This window comes from Vigna radiata, chromosome 1 (genome assembly GCF_000741045.1).
Source record: "Vigna radiata var. radiata cultivar VC1973A chromosome 1, Vradiata_ver6, whole genome shotgun sequence".
Lineage (NCBI taxonomy): Eukaryota > Viridiplantae > Streptophyta > Magnoliopsida > Fabales > Fabaceae > Vigna > Vigna radiata.
The window spans coordinates 1,390,083-1,408,164 of record NC_028351.1 but is presented as its reverse complement, the minus strand read 5'-3'; the positions used below and the strand labels follow the sequence as shown (position 1 = coordinate 1,408,164).

Below are 18,082 nucleotides of genomic sequence, written 5' to 3'. Positions count from 1 at the left end.
TTTGACCATCTTTGACCATTCAATTTCATGCTTTAAATGAATAAAATTTTAACTTCAGCTGCACAAATAAACATTAGAACATCCAAAATAATTTATGCAACTAAAAATCACATTTTAAGCATCTTTAGTTCCCAAACCCAATAAATTCAATCGTCATAAATTCATATTAAATCAATCATTTACGCACAAGAATTTCATCAAAAATTTCAATTTTAAAACATAAATGTGGGCATAAATATGCACTCATCAATTAGTATGATTTATTAAGACATATTAATAGTATTATTTCTTAACTTATTAAGCTTTTCTATTCTAATGAATCTAAACCTAGGTTTATTAATAGGTTAAAACCATTTAAGCCTCCCTATTTTCGTAAGGTATTCCCAATTTGGTCCCCTTCTTTTAACCCTTCACAATTGAGTCCTTATAAGTACTAATTTCAAACAAATTAGTCCCTGTCGTTAAAAATCGTTAACGGTGTTAAAATTGTGCAGATGTGAGTAGATGACGTGGTTAAAATTCTCCTTTTGAGGTGTTAAAATTGTGCAGAGGTGTTAAAATTGTGCAGAGGAGAATGGGAAAAATTTGAACACCTCTGCACAATTTTAACACATCAAAAGGAGAATTTTAACCACGTCATCTTCCCACCTCTGCACAATTTTAACACTGTTAACGATTTTTAACGGCAGGGACTAATTTGTTTGAAATTATCACTTATAAGGACTCAATTGAGAAAGTTTAAAAGAAGGGGACCAAATTGAGAATATACCTTACGAAAATAGGGACGCCTAAATGGTTTTAACCTTATTAATATTATAGATACTATTTATGATAAAATATCATTATGTTATTATTAACTATATTATTATTATATATATTTAAAATAAATATTATTTCAATGAAAATATAGGTTTACAACATCTATAAATATAATTAATATTCTCTAAGGAATACTCACATAATATCTTATAATTGTAACGCCCCGACAACTTTCACTCGCACACTTTCCGAGAAAACTTCCCAGAAGGTCACCCATCCCAGAATTACTCCAGGCTAAGCACGCTTAACCATGGAGTTCTTAAGGGTTAGGCTACATAAAAGTAAATGCGCCAAATCAATTCCTTAAAGCTATCTTTCAACTGTATATACAGTCTCCAGATCCCTCTCATTCCGGTGTATGTTCGATTCGTCCATGTGCCCCTTCCACTCGAAGCCTGCCAGGAGCCGCTCCTTGTCTGTGCCCCCTGCACCATGCCTCTTGCACCGGCGATCACTCCCCGCCCTCGTCAGTGCCCGGGTGTCACATGCCCACCAGCTTCCGTCTGGTTCGTCCTCGAACCACACCGTACTAGGAGAGGCTAGGCTCTGATACCATTTGTAACGCCCCGGCAACTTACAGGGACTGTTGACTGCCCCCACAAATCACCACAAGACTTTCCAGTGTGCTTTGTCCTCACTCGCACACTTTCCGAGAAAACTTCCCGGAAGGTCACCCATCCCAGAATTACTCCAGGCTAAGCACGCTTAACCATAGAGTTCTTAAGGGTTAGGCTACAGAAAAGTAAATGCATTTTGGTGATATGGGTAGCCAAATCAATTCCTTTAAGCTATCTTTCAATTGTATAGTCTCATACCTATACAGTGTCCAGATCCCTCTCATTCCAGTGTATGTTCGATTCGTCCATGTGCCCCTTCCACTCGAAGCTTGCCAGGAGCCGCTCCTTGTCTGTGCCCCCTGCACCATGCCTCTTGCACCGGCGATCACTCCCCGCCCTCGTCAGTGCCCGGGTGTCACATGATACTCAGATTATAAACTTTTCTATTGACTTGAGTGTTAAAAAGTCTTCTGTAGTTGAATCTTTCCCCTCTAAGTAGTGAGGAATTTTGTTTCAATCAACAAGAACTTTCAAACTACCATTAGGATCTTACCACCTATTCGCAAATTCACACTCAAGATCCCAATAATTGCAGGCAATGATTTGCAGTAGAAAATGAATGAGATTTTCATCTTTGTATATTGAGGAGACCCAAGGTGGATCTCCCCCTTTTGAGGGTTCCATTCCGACAAACAAAAGCTTTCAAATCCACTACTAAGATATTACCATTTGTCTGCAAATTCATGTTCAAGATCCTGGTAAAAACATTGGACGTCCACTATGGAGTCAAATCCACAACCACGAGCTTAAGAGCCTTGTTTGTCACGGAATGAGAAAAATCGACGGAGGTGGCAACAAGAAAAATCCACAAAGGTGGCAACAGGAAAAGTCCACGAAGGTGACAACGCTCCGTGGCAACGAGAAAAGTCTACGGAGGTGGACTTTAAGCCTAACTCAACCCCACAAAACCGACTTGTAAGGCGAGGTTTGCACCCACTTATATACTATGAATCGACCTTATCTTTAGTCGATGTGAGACTTCCAACATACCCCCCTCACGCCGAGGTATATATATCTCGAACGTGGGAGTAGACATTAATGGGTGGTCTGATAGCGGGCCGATAGCGGGTGGAACAATATGTCCAATAAACAACAAATATCGTTAGGGCAGCCTTTAACGATGACTTTGATACCATGTTAAGAAGTGGACTTTAAACCTAATTCAACCCTACAAACCGGATTTTAAGATGATATTTGCATCCACTTATATACTATGAATCGACCTTGTCTCTAGTCGATGTGAGACTTCCAAAATACTTTAATGGTATGAGCAAATGAGGATATAACAGTTATCCAATGCAAGATGAGAATGGTGTAGTAATATAGTTTTAGGATGATCTTCCTTTTTTAGAAAATTATGATTACGTTATTTTAGTTATATGACTATATATATAAAACACATATATGATGACTGTAATATAATAATTATATGCTAGCTTTATCTGCTTAATGATTATCATATCTATAATGTTTTTGTCAAAAAAAATTTATACTATTTACACTCATAAATAAAAATCAATTATGAATTATATTACAAAATCACATGTGTACATGAACAAGGTTCATGGCACAAAATTACCATCCAATAAAAATTTCACATGTTTTATAGCATTTATATTACTCCCAAATATTAATATGTCATTTACATTAAAGAAAAGCATAAAATAAGATAAGAATCCTTATCATTTTGTTTTAGGTACACATTTAACACTACTACTGTTTTGAAAACCATTAAAATATACCTTTACTATTTTTTTTTCATGTCATGGTTATTATTTTAAGCCATACAAACTTATTAAGTTTTATTTTCTTAGTTTTATAATCCTCCAAAGTTGACTCGCATATATTTTGTCTTCTAAATCATCATTTAAAAAATAATTTTAGCATTCACTTTGATGAATTTATAAACTAACAACACAGACAAAAAAACACTTAAAATTCTAATGGAACTAACTTTGGAAACACAAATATGTTTCAAAGAAGTATAAATATTTTACTCGTTCACAATTAACATTAACAAGATTTGTCTTAATATAAAAAGCCACTTACTACTTATATTATGCATTTACAACCGTAAGAAGGATTAGTTAAAAACTAATTATTATTTTTAGTATTAATAGCTTCTTTATGAAAAAAAAAAAAAGCATATTAAAAGATCTCAAAGTCTCACTGCAAGTAAGAACAAATAAAAGACATATAAATCTTTAACACTTCTCCGTCTTCTAGTCATCCTAGATTCAAGTTCAACGTTTTCACATTAGTATTAACACACTAGAAGATAAAACAAAACTACAAATATCACTATCAGTTTTAGTCAAATTTGGCTTTAATAGATATTTTTAAAGAAAATAATATTTCTAGATTCCATAACGATGTTATTTGAAAATTTCAACTACTTCTAAATTAATATCCAATAATCAATGAATAGTATTATGTACTAATGAAAATTTCATCAATAATTTTAGACTGTTTTTCCTTTCTTATTAAAAAGAAATGTTAACTTTTGCAAGATACACGATACTTTAAATATTTGAAATATAATTATCTCTTCTTCAATATATTTAGAAAATTTTTTTAGAATTAAGAAATTTTAGTAAGAATATCACAAGTGAAATACAAAATTTTATATTGTATATCTTTAAAAAAATGTTCAATAAGTTTTTAATTTCTAAATTTTGATTTAAATTAAAATTTGTATATATTTAAATTTTAATATATCTTGATCTCAAATTTTAAAATAAATTAATATAATTATTTTAAATTAATGATATAATTTTTTTAAATTTATTAAACAGTGTTTTAAATTGACATATAAGCTTAAAAAAATTATATCTATTAATTTTTAAATTTTGTGAACCAAAATATATCAAGATTTGAAACAATGACCAATTGACTTAATAATATTTTGAGTTCCTAATAAAGTTGAGAACTTTTAATTGAGTTCTAACTCTTAAATTTTTCTATTAACTTGATGATGTAATTATTATCTTAATGATGTAATAGTTATGATCTAATTATTATCTTTTCATATAACCTTGTTGAATTTCCTCTACATGTTATTTTATTATTTTTTTTGTTAAAATTATATAAGATTATAAGAGTACATGGATATAATATTATAAGAGAGAATTTTAAAATAATAAAATAGTAAAAATGACGTGTGACTGCAACTGACATGTCAAGATACAGTTAAGTGAAAAAATTTAATAAAAAGACAAAAACTCAATTAAAAAATATTTTTTAAAATATTTAATAAATCATAAAAATTTATTAGAAACTCAATTTAAAATTCCAAAAATTGATCAGAAACTTAAAATATAATTAAACCATTGAATTTTGCATTAAACTTAAAGACTTAAAACATTTTTATTCTTTTAAAAAAAATCAAAACTTATTCTAAACATACTATTCACGGGATTAAATAATATTCTTTTTTTTTCTTAGTTCTATCATTAGATTGAGAAACATACGAAGGTGTCACCTGAAAATCAATACCATGCATTTAAGGAAGCACTGATTGATCAAACAAAATGTCTGATATTATTACACTTTAGTTTTACATTAGTTAAATAAAACATTTCACATTATTACTTTTAATTCTACCTCTATTTGCAATCAAACACTAGATCATGTATTGTTAATGCAAACAGTGAAATGCCGACACAATGATTGCGACAGTTGAACCAAACACAATGAGAACGAGAGAATAGAAAACGTGTAATAGAGAGAGAGAGGGATTGTGTAACTTATATTTCTTGTATTTTTTCTTGAGATTCTATTTTTTTAAAAGTTATATATTTTTTAAATGACAAAAGTTATAAAATAATTAGATTTGAAAATGTTTGAGGCTGATCACAGACAGACATATACAAAAGTAAAGGCTGCCGCATATGTTAGTTCTTCCCTTCCCTAGTTGCTCTGCTTAGGTAAGTGTGTTTTCATGGTCGTACTGTTCTGTCTGCAGATATTTTCTTTCTCTCTGTCATTTTCTTTCTTTTTTTGTTCTATATAAACCTCACACACCACTCTATCTTTTCACACAGTTCTCTTTCTCTCTTTTCCCTAATCTCTCTTCTTAAAAATTTCAGTTTTTTTTGGGTGAATTACGTTGCCATCATCACCATGGCCATGAAAAGTGCTGCTTCCTCTGCCATTCGCTCTCTGCTTTCCTCCTCCTCTTCCACCTTCTCCAGAAACCTTCATGTAACTCAACTTCCAAATATCTTCATCTTCTTTCTCCCATCTTTACTACACTTTTTATTTTTTGAAAAAAATTCAAGTTTCTCCAAAACAATTCTTTCCCATACACATGATTGTTGGATCGGAATCTCACCATCAATTTTAATCACTGACCCAATTTTACTTTTGCGTCAAAGTAAAAATGCACAGTGAAAATGCTAAATTATTAATTTTTCTTAAGCAAGATCATGAATGATATTTAGTGCTTGAACTTTGGTTTATGTATGGTTGAGAATAGGCTCCGGCCGAGAGGAAGAAGATTGTGGGGGTGTTCTACAAAGGGGGTGAGTATGCTAAGTTGAATCCCAATTTTGTGGGATGTGTTGAAGGAGCATTGGGTATTCGTGAGTGGCTTGAATCACTGGGTCATCAGTATATTGTCACTGATGATAAAGAAGGACCCAATTCTGGTTAGTATATCTTCAAAACTTGATTTAACTTCATCTAATATTGTTTATCTTGAAGCTTCATTTGATTTACCTACCTAATGCTTCAAACTTATGACTAGTTCTTACTCGATGCAGAACTTGATAAACACCTGCATGATGCACATATCATCATATCTACTCCATTTCATCCTGCATATGTCACTGCTGAGAGAATAAAGAAAGCCAAGAATCTAGAGCTGCTTTTGACTGCTGGAATTGGTTCCGATCACGTTGATCTCAAGGCTGCTGCTGCTGCTGGTTTAACTGTGGCAGAGGTAACTGGAAGCAACGTGGTGTCGGTAGCCGAGGATGAGCTGCTGAGAATCCTTGTTCTGGTGAGGAATTTCTTGCCAGGGTATCATCAAGCTGTTAATGGGGAATGGAATGTTGCTGGCATTGCACACAGAGCTTATGATCTTGAAGGCAAGACAATAGGAACTGTTGGTGCCGGAAGAATTGGGAAGCTTTTGCTGCAGAGGTTGAAACCTTTTAACTGTAATCTTTTGTACTATGATAGACTTAGGATGAATCCTGAATCGGAGAAAGAGATTGGAGCAGAGTTTGAGGAGGATCTTGATGCAATGCTTCCAAAGTGTGATGTAATTGTTATCAACATGCCTCTCACTGAGCAGACAAGGTATACTTTTACTATCTCAATTACTCAAAATCATGGTATGTATAATTTCTGTAACATTCACAAGGGATTCATTTATAGATAACAGAACATAAGAATAACAGGTATTTTGGTTTGTATTATGTATATTTCATGCTGTGTTAATATTGAGATGAGTAGTGAGGAAAGTTATTTGTGTTTCAGAGGATTGTTTGACAAAAACAGAATTGCTAAGTGCAAGAAAGGTGTGGTGATTGTTAACAATGCTCGAGGAGCAATCATGGACACTCAGGCAATTGCTGATGCTTGCACCAGTGGCCATGTTGCAGGTAACTCTAAAACCAATTCACAGAAAATTCTTTTGATTTGAAATAGTTATGAGAAAATCAGAACTAATGATTTTTGTGATGAACAATTTGTAAAGGTTATGGAGGGGATGTTTGGCCTGTGCAACCAGCTCCAAAGGATCATCTATGGCGATTCATGCCAAATCATGCAATGACTCCTCATATTTCTGGCACTACCATAGATGCACAGGTATTATTGAGTTTTTGTAGTACTATACTATGGTTCTTTCATAATGTGTAACAGTGACATTGATAATAATGAAACTTGTGCAGTTACGTTATGCTGCTGGTGTTAAAGACATGTTGGATAGGCACTTCAGGGGTGAAGACTTTCCAGAACAAAACTACATTGTCAAGGAGGGACAACTCGCAAGCCAATATCGATGAAGTACTCTGTATTAACGTGGCCTTAGGAACTTCCATTTTTAAGGCTAACTTATGAGAAAATAATGATCCAGAGGGCACTCTTATTGCATAATGTTTGTGCTTTGTCTTTGAACTTGCTTATGATTGATAAAAGAAATAAAAAAAAAAATGTAAGGAAACACTCTCAATGTTCCTTGTATTTTGATCTTGTGTTTTCAAATTTGGATGTGGTAGTTATTTTGCATGAAACTTAGTATGTATGGTTAACAAATGAGTGATTGGAAATTAATAAAAAAAAAAATAGACCAACATTTGCTGATCAATTCTTATGAACATTATTTTTAAATTTATCAATCTTGCAGAAGCAATATCACTATTTGTACTAAACCAATAAATAACAGAAAGAACTAAGATAATATTTGTGTGAATTAAATTTTAAAAGAGCTATTTTTATATAAGATTTTACTTTCTAAACAATATATATAGTATACTTCAACCTTTATAAAAAATGCTTAAGATACTGAAGTTTGGTTTAAACCAATTAAAATTAATGTTATTCCTTAACCAAATTCGTGTTTACTATAACTTTTTAATAGTTATTTTTTCAGTATATCCAATACTTCATATCGATGAGGACTGGAGGTAAAAAAAACGATTTAAATTCTAAAGTTATCATTTACGAAAGGAAAAAATGTAAATTCAATTATTAGTTCAATTTAGTCTTTAACATATTTTTACGATTGAGATATGAAAACAATACTTCAGGAAACAAATGACACATTTTCACCAATGAAAGCACTTTACCCTGAGAGAGACTTGTTTTATTATTTTCTCATAACAAAATATTAGATTGAGTTTGAGTGAAAAATGTTTAGGTAACCAAAAGGGCGTTTTTCCTTCATCCCAAGTTTTTATTATCGTATTTCCAAAGTTTTCTAAATACGACTTTCTTTTATTTTGACAAGGTAAAAACAAAATTACCCCATCTCTCTTCTTATTTATTTCCTGAATTCTCACCTCTTACATTTATTCTAGGGTCGCAAACTCATCTCTTGTAGTGTCTCCCCACATTACAACCTTCTTCCTTCGAATTCCTACACTTCAGAAGCATAACCTTTCCTTCATACGTCTTCAGCACTCCCCTAAAGGTAAGTTTCATTTTTCTTTATTACTTTTGTATTGCTTATTGATTTGAAATAATTTGGGAGTGAACGGAATTTGAAATATGAGAGTTTGAATAATTAATTTTGGTTGATAAGTGAAACAAATTTAGAGGATAAATATTGGATTTGAAGACAAGGTTTAGGAAGACATCGAATTTTGAAAATCACTTTAGAAAAATATTGAATTTCGAAAATCAATTTAGGAGTATACCATATTCAAAATCTATTAAAGATTCTTCTAAATTTTGAAATTTGGTTTTGTTATTTTTTTTATATAATTTGGTGGGTTCTACTTAAGCTTTTAAGGTTTGTTTATAACAAAAATGACAAGAACACGTGATACCTTTATATACTGAACTGAGAACTTTGCACATGATGAAGTTAGAAAAAGACTTACAACATTTATTTCTAAAAGAGGTCATCATGGTAAAGTTGGAGAAGTTTTGATGTTAATGACCATGATGATGTTTTTGAGGAAGATGTTGAGTAGCATAGAAATGTTGTTCAACAAGAACATGAAGTAGTTAATTTCCTGAAGGTTTACACAACATTTCTTTATCGACGAGCATTGTTGAACACATAGTATTTGTATCGTGGGAAAACCATGCTACTAAAGTAAATGAATATATATATATATATATATATATATATATATATATATATATATATATATATATATATATATATATATATATATATATATATATATTGCTTTTGATGCATAATGAGTTGTTTAAATTTTATTTACAATTGTTTTGTCGAAGATCGATGGGAGATAAAGTTAGTCACCCATAAAAAAAAGTTAAACAAATTTGGAACATGTAATGTGGTTGTTCAAATTTTTGTGATGAACTTTGATTTAATTTTTTTATATGATATTTCTTACCAATTGCACCAATAAGGGGGTTGATATTGGCGTTTATTGAGAGGTGACATAGAGAGAGAGACAAACACTTTTCATGTCCTTATTAGTGAGATGATTGTCACACTGGATGACGTGTTACCAATGTTACATTTGCTTATAGTGGGATATGTTTATCTAAATGAACCCCTAAACTTTGATATTGCTTTGGAAACTCTCATGAACTTTTGGGCACGGACTGCATGAAGACTACATCTGAGCTTAGGAAATGTTGTAGCCTCCGTGTAAGACTGAGTTCGTTGAGAGACATATATAATGATTGTTGTGAGAACCAACAATGGCATTATGTCGCACAAGCCTATTTGTTGTATCTTGTTGGATGCACAATTTTCTTAAATAAGATTGTCACGTACATCTAATGTGTCCTACTTGGTTCTCTTTAAAGATCTGCAGTCATGGGGAGTTGCACACTTATATGAGCAGCTTGGAGATGTTAATTAGCTTTGCAAAGATAAAGCAATTTGTTGCTTATTTTGACTATCTTATAAGTATTGCATTTTGTTTTCCTTTATTGTTTCATTATTGAAATACATTTGCATTTTTTTTTGTAGAGTTGTATATGAACACTTTTCTAGAATGGGAAGGAAGTAATTGCTGGATAGTTATGATGAGCGAGACCTCAAACGACATGTTTTTTTATAGGAGACAAGTTTCTAGCGTAAATGAGATTTGGGCATAGTTAGGTGCATTAACATATGATGGGGTGAGATGGACCGATATTGATCACCTCAAGTTACTCGAATGCTTGTGACAACCTTGAGGTGTATTAAGATTGTTAAATGCATTCAATAATTTTACTACATCATTATGTGTCAAAAAGAGGCATTTACAACTTCAAATTCATCTACACATCTATTTCAATGAATGTATTTATCACTTTCTAAGAAGATCATTAATTGGTGTAATTCAATTCTAGAACCTTTCAATGATAGTTTGTAGGTGTAATTCAATTCTAAGAAGATCATTATATAATGGTTATTAATCATTATCAATAAGCAATGAATGCTCACTAGATTTTAACATACTAGTATAAAGGTGACTAACTAAAGTCTTTCATAATTCATGGTTATGATATCCTCTCATTACCTTCAAGACTTACCCATTTTCATTACCAATTGGTTTTACCTATTAATCTAAAAGGACAAAACATTTTCTTATGCAAAACATATTCAGATTTGTATATCATGTACTTTTTACTTCTTTCATATCCTATTAATATATGTATTTTTTTCTCAAGTTGACTATTAGCTTTGTTAAATCTTATAACCACAACAATAAAACCAAAAACCAAGATGAAAAGAAATTCCTCATACCCACTTAATTAACATATAATATGTAAAAAAAATATCACTAGTTATAAAGTTATCAGTATAATCTCTCTTGCGTATTTAATTAATAAAAGAAGAGAAATTTTGAAACGAAACTCTAATGTACTTATGATTCCATAAAACTTAAAAGGATGATTTTCCATCTTAAATACCAACTCTATAACCATCTACAACATGACATGAGTATATAATACCTCACTTGTTGAGTAATAATAATCACCATGGGGATCATCAATAAATTCATAAAACAAAATACACCAAATAAGTAAAATAACAAAAATAACAAAATAGGAAAAAAAAATTAAGAACCAGATTTCAAAATTCCGAAAAATATTTCACTAGATTTCGAAATATAGGAGGCATCTAAATTAGATTTCAAAATCCAGTACACTCTTAAATCAAATTTTGAAATCTAATATACTCTTAAAGTAAATTTCGAAATCTGATACATTTCTAAATGAGATATCAAAATTGGATATGTTCAAAATCTAGGACACTCCTAAATCAAATTTTGAAATCCGTTGCATTCCTAAACGAGATCTTAAACCAAATTTTAAAATTTGATACACTCCTAAACCGAATTTCGAAAATCAATACTCTCCTAAAATAAATTTCAAAATTTGGGATACTCCTAAATGAGATTTTGAAATTTGAGACATTTTCAAAATTCAATATTTACTCTAAACTAGACTTTTCATTCTACAAACTAAATTTCAAAAATAATAAATCATTATAAATGATTCTCACGAGAAATATAAGAGAAAACAATATAAATGAAGAAGTGAGTATTATTTCTAAGTTTCAACCAAAACAAAAATGAAATACAAAATTCTTTAAAGAAGAAAAATGACATTGAAGATAAAGAATACCTATGATGAAGAAGAACCCGTTGAAAGGAAGAAGAAGAATGTTGAATAAGAAAAAACGTTATTGAATGTTTCATGAAAATGAATTAGTTAGGAGAAGTAAATATAACAGTGCCAAAAGTAAATAGGATGGCGTGGAGATTGTATATTTTGGGGCGCGGAAAGAAAACATGGGTGCAGGAAGAAAGCTGCAACCAGAAGAAGCTACTTGAGGCGGGCCTAGTTTCGGCTTTGATCCGTATAAGTTTTGGCTAAAGTAGTAACTAGTTACGGGCCAGGAAGCCCAATATGAAAAAAGCAAAATGAATGAGCGTTGCCTCAAGTCACTTCTCGCAGTTTCTGGCGATACCATGAGTGAAGTGAGCGAAAAAGAGACGAATCCGCCGGCGACAGAGGCAGCGCCACCGTGTCCGACGGTGACGGAGCGGGACCAATGGATGGTAGAATCACAAGTGTTTCAGATTTACCACCTCTTCGCCACCATTCCTCCCAACGCCCAAACCCTCATGTATGTCATTCATTGCAACATCTCTTCTGTTCTCTTCATTCTCCGTGTTGAATTTCTTTTTCTCTGCGTTTTTTCTTCTTCTCTTCTCAGGTTGGAGCTGCAACGCGATAATCACGTGCAGTTTCTCTCTAAAGGACTTCGTCACCTCAGTTCCGCGTTTTCCGTATTGGACTCAAAGTAACACATGCCTTTTTCTTTTGTGTGTGTTGTTTGTATCGCAATTTCTGTTACTGTTGTCGGATTGATTAGACGTTGTGGTTATGCAGTCGACCATGGCTGTGCTACTGGATCTTCCACTCCATTGCTTTATTGGGAGAATCCGTCGAAGATGAACTCGAAGATAACACTATCGAATTTCTTAACCGTTGTCAGGTTTTTAATCGTGACTCTAATTCTTATTTTCCTTGGATCACTTTTTTTCTCTTCCATTATTTGTAAACTAGTATTTTTTTTTTACCAAAGATACAAGTTATATACATAAATACATTAATGCATATATATATATATATATATATATATATATATATATATATATATATTATAACTAATTTCATGAAAAGTAAATAATTTTGAATATATAAATGAGTTTGGTACTGTCAGTCAATATGAAATCATCGCTGGTACGACTCCGAAGATAGCAATTGTAAAATTCAGTAGGCTGTCAGTGATTTGTGATCGGATCACAATATAAAACTGTTTTCTTTCTATATAAATTTTATTGCAAACAAAATTCATAATTCATAATAAATAAATATACAGTTGTTCTTAACGAGTTACCATTTCTTTAAGGAGACTGATGAAACTCTATGCAGAGAGAAAAAAAGGTTAGATTGAAAGGGATATATGGTTAAAAATATCAAATATCGATATACATATAAAATGAGAATAAACAGCGGGAGTGTCCGTTGGGAGTAGTTTGAGGTTTAGAAAAAGAGTAGTGTGTGAAATTCATTTCCGTAGAGTGTTAAAGTATTGATAATGTCCATCTGGTTCTAATTTTTAATATAAGAGTAGACATTTGATGTAAAAAATGAGCTGGTGTTTGGTTTATCTTTGCTTTCATTTTTCAGTTATGTTTTTGCTAATAGATACAAATTTGCAACTGAGTTATAGTACTAATTTTCAAGAGCAATAAAACCTTGATCTTAAAGGGATGAGTTCGATGTATGCAATTAATATGTTTTCTTGTTTTCTCTTTATCATTGACTGTCTGTCTACCCATTTCATTGCCTGCTTATGTTGGATGCTGGATATATCATATGTATACTTATGGCTGAAAAATTACAATTATGCACAATATCACAATGTATTACTGAGTCTAAACCATTTGTTGTTGTTTTGCAACACAGAAACATTCTGGACTTTTTACTATGTACTTATCTTTTTGTTGATATATGTACCATACACGACCTAGCTGATTCTTTAGTTATATGTTTTAAAATCTTGTGGTTTAAGGTCGAATTTCTTGGCTGACCACTTTTTTCCCATCCATCCCGTTTCTGCTCCCTTATAGATTTCTTCTTTGTATACTAACAGGATCCAGATGGTGGATATGCTGGAGGACCAGGCCAAGCAAGTGACTATTCTTATCTTTTGTTGATTTCTATTTCATTACTCAGCTATGGTTTCGTTGAATTTTATTCTTACCTTCTCCTCCTTCTCCCCTTTTTAAAACTTTATCTTATTGTCTCATGCTGCAACTCTAATGCATACAAATAGAAATGGTTAGTTATGATGTAAAATATGCTTCTATAATTACGTATAGTATATTGCTTCTGCTTTTACAAAGGTAAAGAGAACATTTCAAAGGGAGTTTGTGTTGTACACTTTAACTGTTTGAGTTGGAACAGATAAGTTGAATAAGTTTAGGTTTAGGTTGTACTTCTATTCGTTAGTGTTGGAGAAGCATAATGAATTATTTATATCCTTGGAATGTTCTCTACAGATGCCTCATATTGCCACAACTTATGCCGCAGTTAATACACTTATTACTTTGGGTGGTCAGAAATCACTGGCATCAATTAATAGGTGGTCTGTTTATGTGCTCAACGCAAGTTTTTTTTTTTATCATATTATGTTCCATTATTTATTTGACGGAGCTAGTTTTCATTTGTGTGGAACTGATTGGTTTGGTACTTTGAACATATTCCTAGAGATAAATTGCATGGGTTTCTGCGAAGGATGAAGCAGCCAAATGGGGGGTTCAGGTTTGATATCTTATACTCGTCTGCCACTTCAATTCAAAATAAGAAATTATACTGATATTATGTACCCATTTTTAATTATGTCTGATAGCTATTCTCTAAATCTTTTAGAAAGTAAAGGATAACTTTTTGTGGCTTACAATTGCATCTATTTGCACTCTGTTCACAAACGCAATGCACCACCATTCACACCTATGAATGGTGACATATTTTATTTTCTTGTGTTTGTGGAGCTCCTGTTGTGCAGAAACCAATCTGCTATGCACACTTGTCTGAAGGGTATGAATTCATCTGCTGTGTTGAAAGCATTTCTTTAATGCGGTTTATTCTCTTTGTTGTTGACACATGCAGAGTTGTTTGGGAAACCTTATTTTTCTAATCAATCTTTTCTTTCCAATCATCAAATGCTTTATTCAGGATGCATGATGATGGAGAAATTGATGTTCGAGCTTGCTACACTGCAATCTCTGTAAGTTGGTATCTCTCTCTTTATTTACCATGTGCTTGTGTGTGTGAATGCCATTTTACTCTGTATATAAGTATAACTAATAGTTCTTATGTCAATGGACATTAATTTTATTATATATGGTTTAGATAGTATATCAATAAGTCAGAATGACAGAGTGTTAAAAACAAGCTATTGGCTAAATAAGGCCTTTTTACTGCCATTATGGCATACGTTATCTTGGTTATGGTAGGGGCCTTTTAATGTTAGAACTGGTATAAAACAGTATATATGCAGACATAATTAATCTTGTTGGATACAGGTTGCAAGTATTTTGAACATTTTGGATGATGAGCTGATCCAGAATGTTGGAGACTACATTTTAAGGTTAGCTTAGCAATAACTTCAATTCTGGTGCTAAGTCTATCTGTATGCTTCCAGCTTGGAGGGAAATATGTAGCATAGACACTTCTTACAAGTTAAATTCGTGACTTTTGTTTCCTTAAGATCAATTTGCAAGCATTCAAAATATGCTTGCATTGAAGCAAACTGTTTTTCTTCATTATGTGTGGCCTCACATGTGACTTCAAGTACAGCCACTGTTAATAATTGAAAGCTGCATTAGTCAAAATGTTATTACTGAATTTTCTCCATTTTCCATTCTTTTGGTGCTCTAAATGGATCATAGCATTGAGGAAACTATTTTATGATCATTTCTTTAACTGTTTCTTGCCTTAAATGGATTGACACTTGTATTGTTTGAAATATGAAAGTCCGAGTAGTCACAATGATGACAGTGGTATGTTATGCCATGGTTACCAAATTCTCTCCACACTTTAATGCTTTAAAATGCCTTTGGCAATTGTTATATTAGACGTTATTTAGATGGCTAATTACTCATCCATCTATCCGAGGCTTTATCATTTCAATGGTCAGCTGAAAATGAAATAATTAATGGGTTCTAATTAGGAAGATTCTACGGATATTTTCTCTAATTAGGAAGATTTTCCTATAATTACAACATAAATACTTCTTTTATAATTGTTATATAAAGTTATGTGAACATATATGCCTTATAATCTGGTGCTTTTCTGCAGCTGTCAAACATATGAGGGTGGCATTGGAGGCGAGCCTGGTTCTGAGGCTCATGGCGGGTATGTATCATCATCTCTCTCTCACCCTCCCTTCCTCTTACTATACCTCTTCAGCAAGATAGGTGGAAATAAAACCGAAAGGAGGTATGCAAAGAGTTCTTATTTTTGGCAATTTGTTTCAGGTACACCTTCTGTGGATTAGCTGCAATGATTCTGATTGGTGAGGCTAGTCGCTTGGATCTGCCTCGGTTAATTGTAAGAGAATTGTTTCTTTCCTATTTATTAGCTTCCAATTATTCATGTGACCTTTTAAAGTTGCCCAGAGCTGATGTTAATGATTTAATCATCTGTGGCTTTGCATTAGGACTGGGTGGTATGCCGGCAAGGTAAAGAATGTGGATTCCAGGGAAGAACAAATAAATTAGTGGATGGATGCTATTCCTTTTGGCAGGTGATTGACATTTTACACTTTATAAATCAACCTTTGTAATATAGTTGGATTGAAACTTCAATGTTATCAGGGAGGTGCTGCTGCACTATTGCAAAGATTATATTCTATTATCGACAAACAAATGGAAGAGACCTCACAGATTTTTTCGATATCTAATGTATCTGAAGATAAAGAAAGTTTGGATGGAACCTCAACTCATGCAACTTACCGTGGTACTCATGAGTTATGTTGACTTTAACATCTATATTCTTTCTAATTTCATTTCTCATGATATTGATACTTTTTTAAATTCTAATTCTCGCAGGTGCTATAGAATCTGGTTCAACTGATTTTAAAAACATTGCTTATAAATTTATTAATGAGTGGAGAGCACAAGAACCACTTTTTCACAGTATTGCTTTACAGCAATATATTCTCTTGTGTGCCCAGGTCTGCAGTTTATCCACTTTTTTGGTATCTTAATCCTCATATTTCTAATTTCTCGCTTAAATATGCCTTGTCGAGTCCTTGAAAGCTTGAAATGAGAATTCAATCTTGTATGTTTTCATCTTGTCCACTAATTTGAACATTTGAAATTTTGATCGTCTTACATTTGTTCTGTAAACGTCCAAAGAAGGATGACAGTTAGTGATTTTAAATATATGTGTGAAATTTAACATGATCAAAATCTTAGTTGAATCATTTGACATTTTGCCAAAATAAAACGGTATTCAATCAGTTGACTTCATTTTCCTACGGTTGAAAAACGAAGTTTAAGCTTTTGGTAACTGATATTTTCCTGATTAGACCATCCTCCATTTTTTGACATTTGATTTATATCCTTTCTTCAACCAATTCTACCTTTGCACTTCCATTATTACATTTTTTTTTAAATTTGCATTTCTATTTTACATGATGTAGGAGCAAGAAGGTGGACTGAGAGACAAACCAGGTAAACGTAGAGATCATTATCACACATGTTACTGTCTAAGTGGGCTCTCATTGTGCCAATATAGCTGGTCAAAGCACCCCAATTCTCCACCTCTTCCTAAGCTAGTATTGGGCCCCTACTCTAATCTATTAGAACCTATCCATCCCCTCTTTAATGTTGTCTTGGAACGATATCGTGAAGCTCATGAATTCTTCTTTACTGAGTCATGATCACTGATCTGGTCCTTAGCTACCGACAGCTTATTTATTTGTACAATGTAAAGTCAGTGTCGTTAAATTACTACCTTACTGGAGCTGTTGCATAGGAATTCTGCAATCCATGATTGTGGAATATTGACTTTCTCCCATTATGGATAATCTGTAATTGATGCAATGTAAAATAAATTTATTGGAACATTCCATAGAACACTGGATTGCTCGGATTTTGTGTCTAGGTTTTGATGATTATTGATAATTTGATATGTATTAGATATGTAGTTTCGTAGAAGACAGATCTCCCGTGTTGTATGCAAAAGAAGAAATCATCATACTATCTGAGTGTTGTGAACTCATCCAATCCATTGTTTCGTGACTGTTTTTTATTGATTTATTTCTCATTAATTGAAAATTCCGTTCATTTCTTATGTAAAAGTTAGTTGGGTCTGAGTAAGAATTCGTTTGGATCATTTTTATACGCAGAAAATAGTACACGAATACATTTCATCTTTATATTTTCTCGTTCTGTTCGAGGTCATTTTGATAA

General features: G+C 32.4%; 2 protein-coding genes across 3 annotated transcripts; both read left to right on the top strand.

Moving 5' to 3' along the window:
* Nucleotides 1-5,465: 5,465 nt before the first annotated feature.
* Nucleotides 5,466-7,678, top strand: LOC106763673 (formate dehydrogenase, mitochondrial). The gene is made up of 6 exons (XM_014647842.2): nucleotides 5,466-5,639; nucleotides 5,914-6,085; nucleotides 6,200-6,740; nucleotides 6,921-7,045; nucleotides 7,141-7,253; nucleotides 7,337-7,678. Exons 1-6 carry the CDS (start codon nucleotides 5,559-5,561, stop codon nucleotides 7,448-7,450), a joined length of 1,146 nt encoding a protein of 381 aa, XP_014503328.1. The 5' UTR covers nucleotides 5,466-5,558; the 3' UTR covers nucleotides 7,451-7,678.
* Nucleotides 7,679-11,995: 4,317 nt separating this feature from the next.
* On the top strand, nucleotides 11,996-17,900 carry LOC106767338 (protein farnesyltransferase subunit beta). 2 transcript variants are annotated; one of them, XM_014652318.2, is made up of 14 exons: nucleotides 11,996-12,216; nucleotides 12,307-12,393; nucleotides 12,483-12,588; nucleotides 13,753-13,788; nucleotides 14,162-14,244; nucleotides 14,370-14,423; nucleotides 14,838-14,889; nucleotides 15,188-15,252; nucleotides 15,963-16,019; nucleotides 16,142-16,214; nucleotides 16,324-16,410; nucleotides 16,481-16,622; nucleotides 16,715-16,839; nucleotides 17,311-17,900. In XM_014652318.2, the coding sequence occupies exons 1-14, from the start codon at nucleotides 12,011-12,013 to the stop codon at nucleotides 17,548-17,550; spliced, it is 1,413 nt and encodes a 470-aa protein (XP_014507804.2). In that variant the 5' UTR covers nucleotides 11,996-12,010; the 3' UTR covers nucleotides 17,551-17,900. The 2 variants fall into 2 exon arrangements, with proteins under 2 accessions (XP_014507804.2, XP_014507730.2); XM_014652244.2 differs by having other exon boundaries at nucleotides 16,481-16,628.
* Nucleotides 17,901-18,082: the final 182 nt, after the last annotated feature.

Coding starts and splice junctions, on each gene's coding strand:
- LOC106767338 (XM_014652244.2), top strand. CDS start 12,011: ATGAATGAGCGTTGCCTCAAGTCACTTCTCGCAGTTTCTGGCGATACC. Junction 16,215..16,323: donor TGGATCTGCCTCGGTTAATT/GTAAGAGAATTG, acceptor GCTTTGCATTAG/GACTGGGTGGTATGCCGGCA. Junction 16,411..16,480: donor GATGCTATTCCTTTTGGCAG/GTGATTGACATT, acceptor CAATGTTATCAG/GGAGGTGCTGCTGCACTATT.
- LOC106763673 (XM_014647842.2), top strand. CDS start 5,559: ATGGCCATGAAAAGTGCTGCTTCCTCTGCCATTCGCTCTCTGCTTTCC. Junction 6,086..6,199: donor TAAAGAAGGACCCAATTCTG/GTTAGTATATCT, acceptor TACTCGATGCAG/AACTTGATAAACACCTGCAT. Junction 6,741..6,920: donor CCTCTCACTGAGCAGACAAG/GTATACTTTTAC, acceptor TTTGTGTTTCAG/AGGATTGTTTGACAAAAACA.